This window comes from Bipolaris sorokiniana (genome assembly GCF_000338995.1).
Source record: "Bipolaris sorokiniana ND90Pr unplaced genomic scaffold COCSAscaffold_7, whole genome shotgun sequence".
Lineage (NCBI taxonomy): Eukaryota > Fungi > Ascomycota > Dothideomycetes > Pleosporales > Pleosporaceae > Bipolaris > Bipolaris sorokiniana.
The window spans coordinates 1360140-1375368 of NW_006911901.1; the positions used below are offsets into that span (position 1 = coordinate 1360140).

Consider the following 15229-nt stretch of genomic DNA (forward strand, 5'->3'; position numbering starts at 1 on the left):
ATGTATCATTGTGACTATTGTTGCATACACTAATGACGCACGCCAGGTGGTGCAAGACTTAAAAGAAATTCCGGAACTCATCAATATTACTTTAGAACAACTGGTTGAGTGCTTGCCGACCTACGAACATTTCCGTTTCGCGCTCGTACACAAAGCCAACAATTCCTTACGCCCCCATCTTGTCAGGATATATGAAGGATACCTCCACTTCTGCATACTTGCGCATCGATATGCTGTAGAACCATCGTACAGTACGTAAGCAAGGATTCCGGCTATTTGACGATGATCTGATGTCAGGCAGAATTCGTCGCTCGCACCACGATATCAGCCAGTGGGCGGCATGAACTTGAACAGTGCATCGCTGTTATCGACGTTCAAGCAAAGCATCTGGAGCGGACAGCAATAAGTCTAATTTTTGTTGGGGTAGAAGGTAGGTGCCCCACCCTTGATTTCGAAACTACTTCTTACCGCTTTTGTAGAAACGCGAAAGACAGTGATTGACATGAAGCGTCAACTAAGCACTAATGCGCCTGGTCAAATTTCGAAGTTCTGGTCCAATGTCCCAGGACTATTGACTGCCGAGTTCAAAGGGAGGGATCAAGAACTGCAATGGATGCGCCATGCGTTAACATCCGCCATTCATTTCGAGCGCAGAAGGATCGGTCTGTATGGCATGACAGGAATCGGCAAGACGCAGCTGGTAAAAGGACAACCTGATTCTGGGACTGGAATATCATTTGCTAAATTTGTACTAGATGCTTAAGTATGAGGAGCGCTTCCATTCAGAGTATACATCGAGCATCTTCCTCACATCGGGCAGCCAAGAGAAGCTTATAGAAAGCGTAAATCAACTCGTTGAACTTTTGGAGCTTCCTGAACGGGGGGGCTCTAACCCAGCCGTCAACTTGAATGCTTTGCGACAATGGCTGAGGGCGAACACGAATTGGTTGCTCCTGATCGATAATGTCGGTGACTTGGAGTATGACACTATTCTCGATCTGCTCTCCTCAACTTCCGAAGGGCATGTGATCCTTACCTCTCAGCGCCGTGGAGCCATGGAATCCATTACAGGGCGTCACACAATGTGCTTGGAGATTACGGAGCCATCCGTTGAAGATTGCGTAGACATATTTTTCGAAGGGTGTGGCATGAAGGCGACAGTAGCGAATCGAAAATTTGCGCAAGTGATCGTCAGAGATGTTGGCTATCTTCCACATGCTGTGAAGCAGTGTGCTTCCTACATAAAAGAAAATGGAATTGATCTAGAGGAGTACTTGGATCGATACTCTAAAGCCCCAGAAAAGGTAGGTTATGTGCACACACTGACATCCACTAGCTGATCTTATCAGGTACTTGGATGGCAAGATAGCTACTCAAAACGACGGGAACCTATCTCCAAACACTTTGTTATGATTCTCCAGCATCTGCGGGAGAATCACGTAGATGCGGCTAATCTGCTTCGTTTGTTCTCAGTCCTGCAGCCTGAAGCCATTCCTGTCTTTGATCACTGGTGCAGGGAGCAGGACACAGCTAAGAAGCCTCAGACAGCTCCGTATGCCACGGATCAGTCAAACTTTCTCAATATCATTGCGCGGGTTGCCTGTTGCATATCGCCACGGACTTCGAAGTCAAAAGATCGGCTAATTTCCCTGCAAGATACATCCTGCGATACGAGCGAAACGGCAAATGTTGTTAAAGATAACGAACGGCTGTACAAGGCTATCGCAAAGCTTGTCGACTTTAGTCTGGTGAGAAGGCTAAGCGAAAAAAATGTTCTTTGGATGCACGACCTCACTCGTCGCTCGATTGGTCAAAGTATTCCAGACAGCGATCGTACTCAGTTCCTGCGCTTGGCAATCCAGGTGCTCTATCACTCATTTCCCAAGAAAGACAATACGCTCAAAGAACGTTTGATTGTGGATGCATATCTCAATCAGTCTGTCGAACTGATTGAGCAAGCTCGCAAAACAAGCATCGTCCAATGGGATTACGTTCCACTTATGGTCATTTGTGCGCAGTGCATGCGTAATCGTGGCAACTACCCAAGAGCAATTGATTGGTTCAAGATGGCTATGCCGGAATACCAACGCAACTTTGGTAACATTCACAGTCGAGTGGCTTCACTTCTACACAACATGGCTTTGACGTACCACGAAGCCAGTGACCTGGATGATGCTGAGAAGACCTACGTTGCGGCGCGTGATATGAGACGCCAATTATTTGAGGAAGACTCTGTCGAGGTTCTGGACACCATGAACAAACTCGCAGCCTGCATCGAGAGACAGGGTCGTTTGAAGGAAGGTGAGGCAATGTTTGACAGCACTTATAAGGGCTTCAAACAAAGGCTCGGCATAATGGATCCTATCACCCTTGCCGCTGCTCACAATCTCGCTTTATGCTTCGCAAATCAAGGCCGCGTCGCTGAGGCCGAAGTGCTTTATCGTGAAACTCTCCAAAGATCTGAGGATGCCTTTGGACCTGAGGACTTCGGTACACTGAAGACTCTCGGAAATCTTGCAGTCGCTGTTGATCAGTCAGGACGGCTTGACGAAGCCGAGCCATTATACCAACGTGCGCTAGCAGCATACACCAAGCTTTGTGGTGCTGATGATATGCTGACTCTCAGAGTACGCAGCAACATCGCGTGTCTGTACCGTCAGCAGGGGCGCTTTGCAGATGCTGAAACTTCCATGCGGGATGCTGTTGGGGCATTCGTCACGATCTTCGGCGACGATCATTTTCACACCGCCGTAGCACTCTACGACCTAGGAGAGATTTTACTAGAGAAGGGAGCCTTGGATAAATCGCAAGGACTTCTGGCACTCGCGTTGGAAAAGATGAACGCAAAGTCGGCGCAACATCCGTTGACCTTCCGGGTCTTGGATGCCCTTGGCATCCTCCATCGTGAAGCCGGCAATCTTTTCCAAGCCGATTATTTCAGCGCACTGGCATGTTCACAGAACGAGGCGTTACTTGGACGAGATGACCCGTTTACTCTCGTGGCAGCGAACAATCGGGCTGAGTACCTACATGTCGCGGGACAATATCAAGAATCATGGGACCTCTACGTTCGATGCCTTGATGGCTTTAGGAAGCTTCTTCCAGCTCGACATCCACATATACTGATGGTGCTAAACAATCTTGGACGACTTTCATGGTTGTTGCCCACCAAAGATCCATGGTCGTTCTTCCTGGAAGCTTTAGCTGATTCCACTTCATTGCTCGGACCAAGACATCGGTGCACTGTCACCATCGCCATGAACATCGCTCGTACGAAATTTTCGCAAGGCAACCATATTGACGCAGAGACTGCAATGCTTGAAGTTCTTGAGTTATACAAAGTAACACTTGGAGTCGAGCATCCATACGTAGGAACTGCAAACTTCCACTGTGGTATGTGTTATGCATCAACAGCCCAGAGCAATGACCTTCTCAAAGCACGGTCTGCATTTCTCGATGCATCCGATTGTTTTTTGAAGGCATTTGGACCACGGCATCCCAATTACATCATGTCTGTCTGCATGCTTGTACGTATCCTCCAGGAACTGCAACAGTCCGATGACGCTGAAACCTACCGATCGGTGTTGGAGACAATTCCTCAGGATCAGACTGCCGGCAGATATATTAACGTCGGCGACACTTCTTTGACGTACATGGCTCTAGCTTTGATAGATACTTTTGATTGGAAATCCATAGTCAGTCTGCCTTTTGGCGAAACAATTAGACTAAGATGGGGTCGCAAAAATGTCTGGCGAGAGCCCGAACCTGCCATACTAGAGGACTAGTAAATGTTCAACTTACCACAGGTAAGGTAAGCAATCAAAAGCTTAGTATTATAGTTTAACATAACTTGAATGGATTATGCCTATTTAGCGTATATATATATCTTAGAATCACCTAATCTATATGTACTATTACTAGAGGTAAGGTATGAGCGAGGCCATTAAGGTTATAGTATTACTATACGCTCTCTTACTCCACTTAGAAGCCACTGAAGACACTCTAGCTTCCACCCCTCAATTGATCCTACCCTACGATACGTATCTTTGTTAAAATCGTCTCGCCGTAAGACCCATACGAAGAAGTTGAAATCCAATTCGTTGTGTATACCACATCCAACAGGATTGTCGTCTACATCGTTCGTATTGTCTACTTCCTTATCGTTGTCCACCTCTCCTTTGTCTTCCATTTTCTTTATGTGATCTCTGTCACTCGGGTGCCTACGCCAAACAGCAACTGGCACACCAAATAATTCTGCCTTGATGGTTGAACCTCCACCGTCAGTGGTGTACTGCCCCAAACTCTCTGAGCTCGCGGGATCAGTGAGCTTGCAAACCTGTTCGGAACCCCAGGGCCACTGAATTTCGACCTCTCGTATGGTGCTGACCATGGTTAAGGCGCCTTTTTCGATGGAACCAAATGCATCATCTAGCGGCTTGATATCTGTGCTCAGCAGCTCGTAGCACACAGCTAGCACATCAGGTTTAATCTTCTCGACGCTGCCGGTCCATTGAGACCACGCTATACACGTATCACGCGGCACGTCGTCGGGGTAAGACACTCCATGATCGCACGCTGCCCATGACCAAGACGGCCCAGGATATTCGGCTGCGTACTGACTGACAGAGTTGTAGTCGTGTTCAGTACGCCACTTGAGTATTTTCGTGATTGGATACGACGACTTCCATAGGAGCCCGTAGACGAATTCCGATGCCCATAGCCCAGCACAGTACTCGCTTCTCACTCTCTCTGCAATGATGCGCGCAACTCCTGATATCGCAGTGAAACGGTCCTGTCCCTTGGTCAGGTGTCGGCTGCTGTAATCGGCGACAATGCGGTACCACATGCCCATAAGCGCATGGGCGTCAATCTCCTGCAACGCGGTCTTCGTAACGACGGTGGAGTCCTCGTGGAAAGATTCAAGTGCTAACGGAGAAGTGCAGGAACGTGAGAACTGCGCCGTGTTGCACTCATAGAAGAGCTTACCGTTGGTAAAATACAGAATCCGCGTAGACAATAGGCGTTCTTGGAGCGCCCAGGCCCTCGAATTCCAGGGCCAGCCGTCTTTGGGATAGAAGTGTTCGTGCCAGGGTTTCTGCTTAAATTGCTCATAAATCGCAATCGTCGTGGGAGAATCTGCATTGTTCCACTGGACATTGAATTGACAGATAGCAGCGTGCGGAGCCCAGGACGACTCTTCTAGGAACCCGACAAAGGCGTCTTTTACGCATGACGCGATTGTCACCGCGGCGTTCCCATAGATCTCCGGCATCTGCGCGGCTTCTCTTCGCCAGTCCTCGCCATCCTGCTGAATAATGCACAGGCAGTCAATCCATAGATACTTGAAACCGAGTGCCCGCACCACTTCGACTGCATCGCGAAATGTCTGTGGCAAGTCGCCAATCTCTATTCCCTCATTGATATGTCTACTAAGGCTATCTTTGGTAGTAGTGATTGGCTCGCGGTGGCCCCAGCAGTGGCTCAGCGCGATGTAGCGGTCAAGGCGCCCGTGTGATACAACAAGACGCACCCGCGAGGAGTCTTTGTCACCTATATCAATCACACGTGTCGGGAGCGGCCGGTCTCCAAGCGGTGAACACCGCAGATGCTTTGCACCACAAAAGCGCAACCACTCCTTAGCCGCATCTTCAACCGTTGGCCACGGCACGCTGTGAGTTATAAGTGGACCTGGGGATCCCACGACTGGAACAACGTAGAACGGTAGTGTCCAGTGTGGTTCGTACTTCTTCGAACGATATGTCTCCGCGAACTCAATCCCTGGCGTACCAATCGCTGCGCTCCTGTCCGCGTCAAGATCTTTCTGCTTTCTTTCGATAGCGTAGACCACTAGTGGGAAATGAGGGTTGTGCTTGGAGCGAAGGTCCTCAAGCACACGCGAGCAAAGCGGACAGCCCTCGCTCGCGGCCAGAGTCAGAGTCTCCAGCGTCGCATGGTGTGGGATGCTGTTTTGGTCCTTACTCCAGTATGTCTTAATGTGGCCGAGATCGGGTTCTAGTCCCTGGAGGATGTTAACGAAAGGGAAGCTTTGGCAGACAGTACAGAGGCCCATGTCTTACAAGTAACAAAAATAATTTTTTCTTTGACGAGAGACGAAAAGGCTGGAGGCCTAGGGACGTCTACGTCAGAACATAATGGTCATTGCGGGGCCCGGGGTCACGTGATGTATACGATCTCCACGGCTTGCCATCCAGGATAACAGTAGATGAAGGAATGGTAGTGCAGGAAGAGATAGAAATGTTATTTACTCAATAAAACTAAGCTTTCTTCGCTAGCGTGTAAAACCGTACCCTATCTCTAAGTACCGGCTCCGTGTATTGCGGATCCACCGGGGAAATTAACCCTACAGGTATTCATCGAAAAGACGAAGGATCCTTGACGATTCGGGGCAACACCAAGTACATTTGTTAAGCTGCCAAGCTGAAGTCCCACATTCGCCCAGAACAACGATAGTCGCCTTTGCACAAGCGAGCAAGAGGAGTTCATCTGAAGACTAGTACAGCCAGGCATCCACGCGATTCAGATGCCGTGTTGCACAACTTTTGCATGTTTCCGGATTGCGGGACCGTGCAAATACTAAGCGCAAGCACCCTAGAAAAAAAACTGATGGTATCTTGTAGGCAAATCCCCTGTCAACGTGGCGTCGTCTATGCGTCGGATAAATGCGACGAAGAGGATCTAGGCTTAGCTTGCCCCTGTACAATTACATCGTTTTCGGGTTGACAAGCTGGATCTCGCTGGACATGCATGTCTTCGGCCTCATTGATGCGGACATATCGTCCAACCTATACATGCGGAGGACAACTGGACGCCTAACGGAGACTATTATAATACCCTGGCTCCGCCCACCCGCACCCTGAGTGCTCTGCTCTGGAGTGCCTTCATTCCACGTCTCACGGGAAGATGAAGTTCCTAGGATTGGCATTGGCTGTGTATGGGCTGGTAGAGCATACTGATGCAGCCACAGTCAAGCGTGCAGAGAGTGCGTCTGGAAATTCCAGCTCTTATGATTTTGTAAGTCTCTCGTTGAGCTGTCAAGCTGAGCTTGCGGACATCTATTTTCTAACAAGCAGGCTAGATCATCGTAGGTGGCGGTACTGCAGGCCTCGCTGTTGCATCGCGCATAAGCAATAGCCTCCCAGACATCAAGGTATTGGTCATAGAAGCAGGGCCCGATGGCCGTCAAGACCCAGGAATCTTCATTCCAGGAAGAAAAGGCTCGACGCTCGGCGGGAAATACGACTGGAACTTCACCACGCTACCACAGCCGAATGCCAACAACCGCGTCTTTACACAGAATCGTGGAAAAGTGCTTGGTGGAAGTTCTGCGCTCAACCTCATGACATGGGACCGCACTTCGGAGTACGAGCTGGATGCTTGGGAGAAACTCGGCAATGTTGGGTGGAACTGGAAGAATTTGTATGCGGCCATGCTAAAGGTCGAGACATTTTTGCCATCTCCTGAATATGGATCTGATGGCGTTGGCAAGACTGGCCCTATTCGAACTCTTATCAACAGAATCATTCCTCGCCAGCAAGACACCTGGATCCCGACCATGAACAATCTGGGTCTGAATCCTAATCGAGAATCCCTCAATGGCCATCCCATTGGTGTCGCGACCCAACCAAGCAACATCAGGCCAAACTACACCCGTTCATATGCACCAGAGTATCTGCAACTCGCCGGACGGAATCTTGAGTTAAAGCTAGATGCTCGAGTCGCAAAAGTCAACTTCAAAGGCAAAACCGCCACCGGCGTTACCCTGGAGGATGGTACTATCATCAGCGCACGGCGAGAAGTGATTTTGTCAGCTGGATCCTTCCAAACGCCTGGTCTTCTCGAGCACTCAGGTATCGGGGACTCGACCCTCCTAGAGAAACTTGGAATTCAAGTGGTCAAGCATCTACCCTCTGTTGGTGAAAACCTTCAGGACCACATCCGCATCCAGTTGGCATTCCAACTCAAACCAGAATACACTTCATTCGACGTTCTGAGAAACACTACGCGTGCGGCTGTCGAGTTAGCCCTATACAATACCGGAGAACGCTCACTCTACGACTACACCGGCAGCGGATACGCCTACTTCCCCTGGAGTCTAATTTCCAACGCCACGGCCTCGAAACTACGAGCCCTAGTCGACAACGATACAACCCTAACCTCAGCCACCGACAAGCTAAAGAAAAGCTACTCCTCCCCATCTCTCAACAACAAAGTCCCCCAACTCGAAGTCATCTTCTCGGACGGCTACACTGGCCGCAAGGGCTACCCCACAGCTAACTCGTCACAATTCGGCATCGGCACTTTCTCCCTTATCGGCGCAGTACAGCATCCCCTGAGTAAAGGCAATGTCCATATCACCTCGCGAAACATCAGTGATAAACCACTCATCAACCCAAACTACCTCTCGCACCCCTACGACCTCCAGGCCATTACGAGCCTCGCAAAGTTCATGCGCAAAATCGCTTCCTCGGCCCCAATGAGCGAAGTGTGGACTCAGGAATACGAACCTGGCAGTGCCGTACAGACAGATGCTGATTGGGAGAGTTTCGCGAGGGAAAATACGCTGAGTATTTATCACCCTGTTGGTACTGCTGCGCTGCTTCCGGAGAAAGATGGGGGTGTGGTTGATGCGAAACTTAGGGTTTATGGCACAAAGGGTCTGAGGATTGTAGATGCCAGTGTTATTCCTCTATTGCCCAGTGCGCATATTCAGACGCTGGTGTATGGAATTGCTGAACGGGCGGCGGGGATGATCGTTGCTGAGTACAAGCACTAGGTACATAGCGTTCAGTATTTTCCTGGATAGCCTGTTCAATCAAGTAATTTCGTTGCACTTGGATGTTTTCACTTTCGTTGTTGAAGAAGACAGCATACGTGGTCTACTGTGTGATGCAGTTCTAGCATTTCCTGGGCTTTGATACGTGGAGCCGTCTTTGTCAGCTCTTGCATTGCATGATTAGGGCCGACCTTGATACCACTACACACGTAGCCCCGCCATGCGTGGCAAGCGGCATGTTCGTCAGTGCCGACGACGGCAAGTTCCTTAGATGCCACCAGCACGGCGTGCGGGGAAGACGTCGAGTCATCGGCGCACTTGTTTATAAACACAAGTAGAAGTTAGTAAGCATACATTGATTCAAGTCCAAAGTGAGGGGTGTGAGTGTCAACTTAAGAATGATACATCTTCATCCATTTAACCAGATGCCCTAAAAGTTGAACTACAATCAAGACAAGAATCACGATTAAGATTAAAACCACCAACGATAAGAGACCACTATAGTTACATCGACAAAATGGATTTCTCAATAGGAATGGAATGGAGTGAAGGCGAAGAAAAGATGCATCGTCTTCTGCGTGTGCCACCACAGGACAACCCCACATCAACGCATCTTACGGCTCAAGCATCGGCTATGTTCCAGCGCGCTCCTCTACTCGCATTTGGCACTTTGGATGACCAAGCCAGACCCTGGGTCACACTCTGGGGCGGATCACCTGGATTTACCGAGTCAATCGGCGGAGGCGCTGTTGGTACATCTACGCTTGTAGACGGCAAGCATGATCCCGTCGTGCAAGCGCTGGTTGCAGGCAGCAAGGGATTCGAAAAGCCGCGGGAAAGAGAAGACGCGAAGCTTGTTGCTGGATTAGCTATCGATCTCATGACGCGGAAGAGAGTCAAGACGGCTGGCCGCCTTGTTGGCTGCATGGTGCGTGAGATCGAAGGCAAAGCTGATAGCGAAGATGCTCCGGCTGAGCCACGGCATATAATCCAAGTTGTCACGATGATTGAGCAGAGTCTAGGCAACTGTCCTAAATACATCAATCAATACGAGATTCATCATGCACTTGTTTCTTCGAAACTAGTCGCTGAAGGCGCCTCGTTGTCAGACGAGGGCCGAGCCCTAATATCAGCATCCGACATGTTCTTCCTCAGCACCAGCACCCCTGACGACATGGACGTCAACCACCGCGGCGGCCCCCCGGGCTTCGTCCGCATCATCTCGCCTACAGAAATCGTGTACCCAGAGTACTCGGGCAACCGCCTCTACCAATCCCTCGGCAACCTGCAACTCAACCCCAGAATTGGTCTCGCATTCCCCAACTACGCAACAGGAGATATCCTCTACATAACCGGCACAGCGCAGATCCTTGCTGGAAAAGACGCTGCAGATATCCTCCCCGGCAGCAATCTCGCTGTCAAGATTACAATTGAGGACTCACGCTTTGTGAGCGCTGGCTTACCCTTCCGCGGCACACAAAAGACTCAAAGCCCATACAACCCGCGCGTCCGCCCCTTGGCTTCCGAGGGAAACCTGAAATCCAGTCTTGTATCTTTCCGCAGTCAAACCGCACATCTCATCAAAAAAACCCTACTCGCACCCAGCATCGCCCGCTTCACCTTCTCGGTGCCAGACACCGACTTCACGTACACTCCCGCTCAATGGATAGCACTAGACTTCAAGGAGGAACTAGGCACGGGATACGAGCATATGCGCGATGACGATCCAACGAGTCTAAATGATGATTTCGTGCGTACGTTTACTATTTCTTCTACTCCTGCATCTTCCGGTACAGCTGGCGAATTCGACATCACGATTCGTAAAGTCGGACCCGTGACCAAGTTTCTCTTCCAGACCAACGAGCGTGCGGGGCTGGAAGTCCCAATTCTGGGTGTTGGAGGGGGAGATTTTGTTGTGAAGCAAGACGACCAAAAAGAGGGAGTAGTAGTACCGTTTGTAGCTGCGGGAGTGGGGATTACGCCGTTGCTGGGGCAGGTGTTGCAGCTAGAACTTTTGCCTGAAAGGTTTCGGCTGTTTTGGGCAGTGAGGGGGGAGGATGTCGGGTTTGCGGTGGATGTGTTTGCGAGGTATCCGGGGCTTGCTGGGTGTACGAGAGTGTTTTTGACAGGGAAGGAGGAGGAGGGAGAGGTAGGTTTTGGAGATGCGGTTGTTGAGAGGAGGAGGATGAGGAAGAGTGATTTGGAGAGTATGGAGGCGGAGACGTGGTATTTGTGTGTTGGGAAGGGGATGAGGAAAGAGGTGTTGGGGTGGTTGGAGGGCAAGAAGGTGGTTTTTGAAGATTTTGATTATTAGGGATAGTCGTTAAGCCTCGTTGTAACCAGTAGTCTATCGATATTCCATCAACGTGTATACCCTCAGACATTCGTTACCTAAGCCTTGCGTTTTCTAATCCTCACACCAACGCTGCCTGTTGGCTTCATGGTGCCCCAAGCCGCTTTCTTGATTGGTGGAACCGTCTTGCTTGCAGCCTCTTTGTCTACCATTTCGATTTCGTATTCGCCCATCAGAATAGCCAGTGTGATGAGGCCAATGTGGCGGGCAAAATGCCGTCCAGGACATTTGTGTTCACCACCACCATAGCTCGTCCAGTTGCCAGACAGACCTGCATCGCTGAAAGTTTCCTTCTTGTCTCGACCCTTGCTGGCCACAAGGAAGCGCTCTGCCCAAAAGACATCTAGCGGGCGTTCAAGAGTACTGGGACGCGCCTCAACCCATGCTGCAGAAAACTGTCCATTGAATTTGTTTGAGATGAATATATTAGTGCCCTTGGTAATAGTGTATTTATCGTCAAGATTGAACATTGGCGATATGACTTGACGTACCGCAACATTAGAGCTGTAAAGACGTGTCGTCTCGGCATGCAGTGACTGTATCAAAGGGCATGTGGCAAGCTGCATGAAGTTGTACATTCCCGACTCGGGCGTGGCATGGGCTTCGATTTCCGAACTAACGTACGTGTACATCTTGGGGTCCCGCAGGATCTCGAACAAGTACCAGAATGTGATGGGCACGGCAAGACCGGTTGCACCATACAGAAGCCCAAGGGTTTGGGATGCTCGCGCTTGTGTGTCGTGATCGGGCAACTCGCTGTACATCTTTTCTCGTTCTTGGAGTAGACCGGACCCTGCTATAAGATCCCATTTTGTATCAGCTTGACTGCTTTTCCTCAGCTCTTCGGACTTGATGGAATATTCACGGAGTTTGTTGAGCAGCCGGTCACGTGCAGCGTACGACTTGGGCATGGCGAAGCGGGGGAGACCCATGAAGAACTCTGGGGTTGCCTCGATAACTTTCCAGAGATCGTCGACGAGTTGTGGATATTCGTCAACCAGGGAAGAGCCGAGGATTGAGACAACAATGGCGCGAGTCACATGGTACGTGATGAAGTCGAAAAGATCCGGAACATGTTTCCATTCATTTCCGGGCGCAACTTCCAAAGTTTGTTCTACACTTTGCTTCATCAAGTCGAACATTCGTTTGTCAAGCAAGCTGAGGCCGGAGCCAGTGGTGTGCTGGCGGATATGCGTTATCTGAATGTAATCTGTGTTGATTCCTGGACTATTGTAGTAATCAATGGTTCTTTGCGGGCAGCCCATTAGTGCTCCTAGAATCTTGTTATGGATCAAAGGATTGGGGTCGAAATGCTGTGCTGACATGAGCACGGCCTTGACGTGCTCTGGATCCTGCACAAACAGCATCTTTTCGCCGGCACCATCGAGAAAGAAGGGTGTGCCACCGCCATACTTGTTACTGAAGGGATTTTAGTATCAATTGCGTGTATTGGGTATGCAATCACTGTCTGGTCATGTCACGTGCTTTGTCGTACTCTTGACAGATGTATGATTCTTTGGATGACTTACAAGCATCTCGCCACGAATTGCTTGTTATCCAATGCCAGTGACAGAGCATGTCGTAGACCGGGAATCAAATATGGAATCGTAGGAGGCGCTACATTGCGCCCCTGGCCGTACTTGATAGATCTGTAGTGGTACGATGAGATGACTCTGGTGCAAACACAGATGGCCAAAATGGTGAAGAAAGCCCGGACAAGGAGACTGTTATAAAAAGCAGCGAGGGCGAGCGAGCCCCCGCGGTGTGCTATTGTCGAATTGTTGCTATCCATTGTGTGTAGTGTCACAGACAGAGCTGTTGTTGGGGTTGGGTAAACAGCCCCCAAACTAATAAGCGCTAGCCCGATTCGGCTTGCATAGAGATGTGTAGCCGGCGGCACGGCAGAGATATCACATTGCAGCACATTGCAGCATCTTGAGCTGGGCGACGATAGCAAAGACAGTGCGAAGCAGGGTCATCAAGGGCATCTACACATCAAGTACAGATGCATAAGCATGCCGCAGGTAATATGAAACCCCAGTTGGCCATGGCATGTCGGCAAATGGCGCTATGCTTGGGGGAGGGTCGGGTGCATGACAAGGTGCGGAGGTGGAGACTGTTTCGCCTAGCCCCAAGGGTTCATCCAGTACCTAGTGTACACCCGACAGCTAGGTCGAAGCTCCCCTCGACCCATCTGCCTCCGTCATCTCTCCACATCCTTCGTGAACATCGTCTACCTTTGTTCTGCTACTCACTGCATCACTTTTGCGCTCGTCTGCTGCACACGCTCATCTCCGTGTGCCTTTGTTTTCCCACATCTCCATCTGCCCACCAGCCACAAGTTCTTGAATCATGCCGGGGGTTCGTAAGTACAATCCCCATTCACCCTCAGTGTCTCCCTGGCGCCTATTCCACCGTCACCTGTGATTGCGACCACGCACACCTGCTCTCATGCACATATTTCCTTCCTACCATTGCCCCATTGCCACACCAATCCACGCACCCCACCTCCTCTCCAAGACTCGCCATCTAACGCATTCCCTGCCCCAGCGCTCGACGCCATGGACCAGATGAAGAAGGCCCTCAAGGGCATCTTCAAAGGCAAAAAGTCCAAGAAGGATGAGTTCGAGCCCGAGGATTCCCAGCACGCTGCCGCTCCTGAGACGGCCACACCATCCAATGCCGCGACCAAACCTAGCGAGACGACGCCTGCAGCTTCCGCCCCCGCTACTGCGCCTGAGGCCGCGAAGACGGAGACATCGACTGCTCCCGCTGAACTGCCTCAGCCTGCTGAGCCCGCCGCTGCTCCTGCCGCTGCTCCAGCTGCGGCCCCGGCCCAAGGCGAAAGCAACAAGGACGAAGCTGCTGCACTGACCTCGGTCAAGAAAGCCACGCAGAGTAGGTCAACATCTCGTTCAATCTCTACTCCACAACACTACCACGATCAAAATGCCTGGGACGGGTCCAGGCGACGGATGAAAGTCGCCCTGGACAACCAGTGGAATGATCCCATCTAGGCGTCAGCAAGCTCTCCAAGAGACACGCGCCGCACGATGGCCACTGGCCACGCCAGCATAATGACCCGACTACGATGTTACGCCCAGATACCACATTTCCTTAACACCAGAGTCTTAACGATTTCCTTTGTCACCAATTACGCATGAGACTAACGAATTTCTTTCAGCACCCGAGCCTGTTGGCGCCGTTGCGCCCGCTCCTCCCACTGCTGCTGAAGCTCAGCCCGCACCCACCGAAGCACCAAAAGATGTAGAGGCTAAGCCTGCTGATGCGCCTGCACCAGCTGCCCCTTTGGATCTCCCCGAGCTTCCTGACAGCAAGCCTGCCGCTGGCATGAGCGCTACTAGCGGGCCGATGTTTGATGAGCCCAATTTTCATGAAGATAAAGCCGCTGCACCGGCTGCCACCACCCCTGCCCCCGCCCCAATTGCTGATGCTGCCCCTGCTCACAGCGCTGAGCCCACAGCGACTGCTCCTTCAGCTGCCCCAGCTGCCCCGACTTCCGAGCCTGCGCCGGCTGCTGCACCGGCTGCTCCAGCTGCCCCAGAGGACAAGGCAGAGAAATAGAAAATCTTTATATGGGGTAGTCGCAAGGCTGCAATGGAGCGGGCGAGGAGGAGATTCAGGTAAACTACGAAATGAAGAGAAAAAAACATGGTATTGCAGCAGGCAGGCGCATGGTGTAACGGTTAGGGGTTTCTTTCTAACGTTTTGTTTTGCTTTTCAACTCATTCTATACCCCACCACTACTGAGCGTAGTCCAATTATGGCGAACTGAAGTATGTAAAATGAAGAAATTCATACCTGCTATGCTTGCCTGCCTTGGGTGAATGCATAGCGGAGATTTAGCTTTGGAGTATGACTTATTGACAAGGTTGAGATTGATAATATATGGAGGCATCTTTGACGGCTGAAGCCTAGCGCGGGGCAGCTACAGCCGCGCTATACGTCAATGACATTGCCCCACCACCGACGTCAACTAAGGGAGACGCGATGAATTCTCGCCAACCAAGAGACCGATAATCAAAGCTGCCCGACACATAGCTCAACACCCCCACGCATAG

The 15229-nt window shown here is 50.8% G+C and overlaps 6 protein-coding genes across 6 annotated transcripts; 4 read left to right on the forward strand and 2 right to left on the reverse strand.

Moving 5' to 3' along the window:
- Positions 1 to 97: 97 nt before the first annotated feature.
- COCSADRAFT_117810 (uncharacterized protein) lies at positions 98 to 3804 on the forward strand. The gene is made up of 5 exons (XM_007702033.1): positions 98 to 251; positions 302 to 430; positions 480 to 700; positions 756 to 1304; positions 1350 to 3804. The coding sequence occupies exons 3-5, from the start codon at positions 503 to 505 to the stop codon at positions 3783 to 3785; spliced, it is 3183 nt and encodes a 1060-aa protein (XP_007700223.1). The 5' UTR covers positions 98 to 251; positions 302 to 430; positions 480 to 502; the 3' UTR covers positions 3786 to 3804.
- Positions 3805 to 4615: 811 nt separating this feature from the next.
- Positions 4616 to 5142, reverse strand: COCSADRAFT_49781 (uncharacterized protein; the record flags this gene model as incomplete). Its single annotated transcript, XM_007701699.1, has 2 exons — positions 4616 to 4906; positions 4987 to 5142. Coding segments are annotated over 2 exons (447 nt in total), but the record flags the coding sequence as incomplete, so codon positions are not given.
- Positions 5143 to 5230: 88 nt separating this feature from the next.
- On the reverse strand, positions 5231 to 5641 carry COCSADRAFT_51426 (uncharacterized protein; the record flags this gene model as incomplete). Its single annotated transcript, XM_007701702.1, has 1 exon — positions 5231 to 5641. A coding segment is annotated over one exon (411 nt), but the record flags the coding sequence as incomplete, so codon positions are not given.
- A 1220-nt stretch (positions 5642 to 6861) lies between these two features.
- COCSADRAFT_142947 (cellobiose dehydrogenase) lies at positions 6862 to 8853 on the forward strand. The gene is made up of 2 exons (XM_007702034.1): positions 6862 to 7032; positions 7097 to 8853. Exons 1-2 carry the CDS (start codon positions 6922 to 6924, stop codon positions 8792 to 8794), a joined length of 1809 nt encoding a protein of 602 aa, XP_007700224.1. The 5' UTR covers positions 6862 to 6921; the 3' UTR covers positions 8795 to 8853.
- Positions 8854 to 9165: 312 nt separating this feature from the next.
- COCSADRAFT_37014 (uncharacterized protein) lies at positions 9166 to 11492 on the forward strand. Its single transcript, XM_007701658.1, has one exon. It carries the CDS (start codon positions 9312 to 9314, stop codon positions 11106 to 11108), a length of 1797 nt encoding a protein of 598 aa, XP_007699848.1. The 5' UTR covers positions 9166 to 9311; the 3' UTR covers positions 11109 to 11492.
- Positions 11493 to 13307: 1815 nt separating this feature from the next.
- COCSADRAFT_325222 (uncharacterized protein) lies at positions 13308 to 14181 on the forward strand. The gene has a single exon (XM_007702035.1). It carries the CDS (start codon positions 13709 to 13711, stop codon positions 14162 to 14164), a length of 456 nt encoding a protein of 151 aa, XP_007700225.1. The 5' UTR covers positions 13308 to 13708; the 3' UTR covers positions 14165 to 14181.
- The last annotated feature ends 1048 nt before the right edge of the window (positions 14182 to 15229 follow it).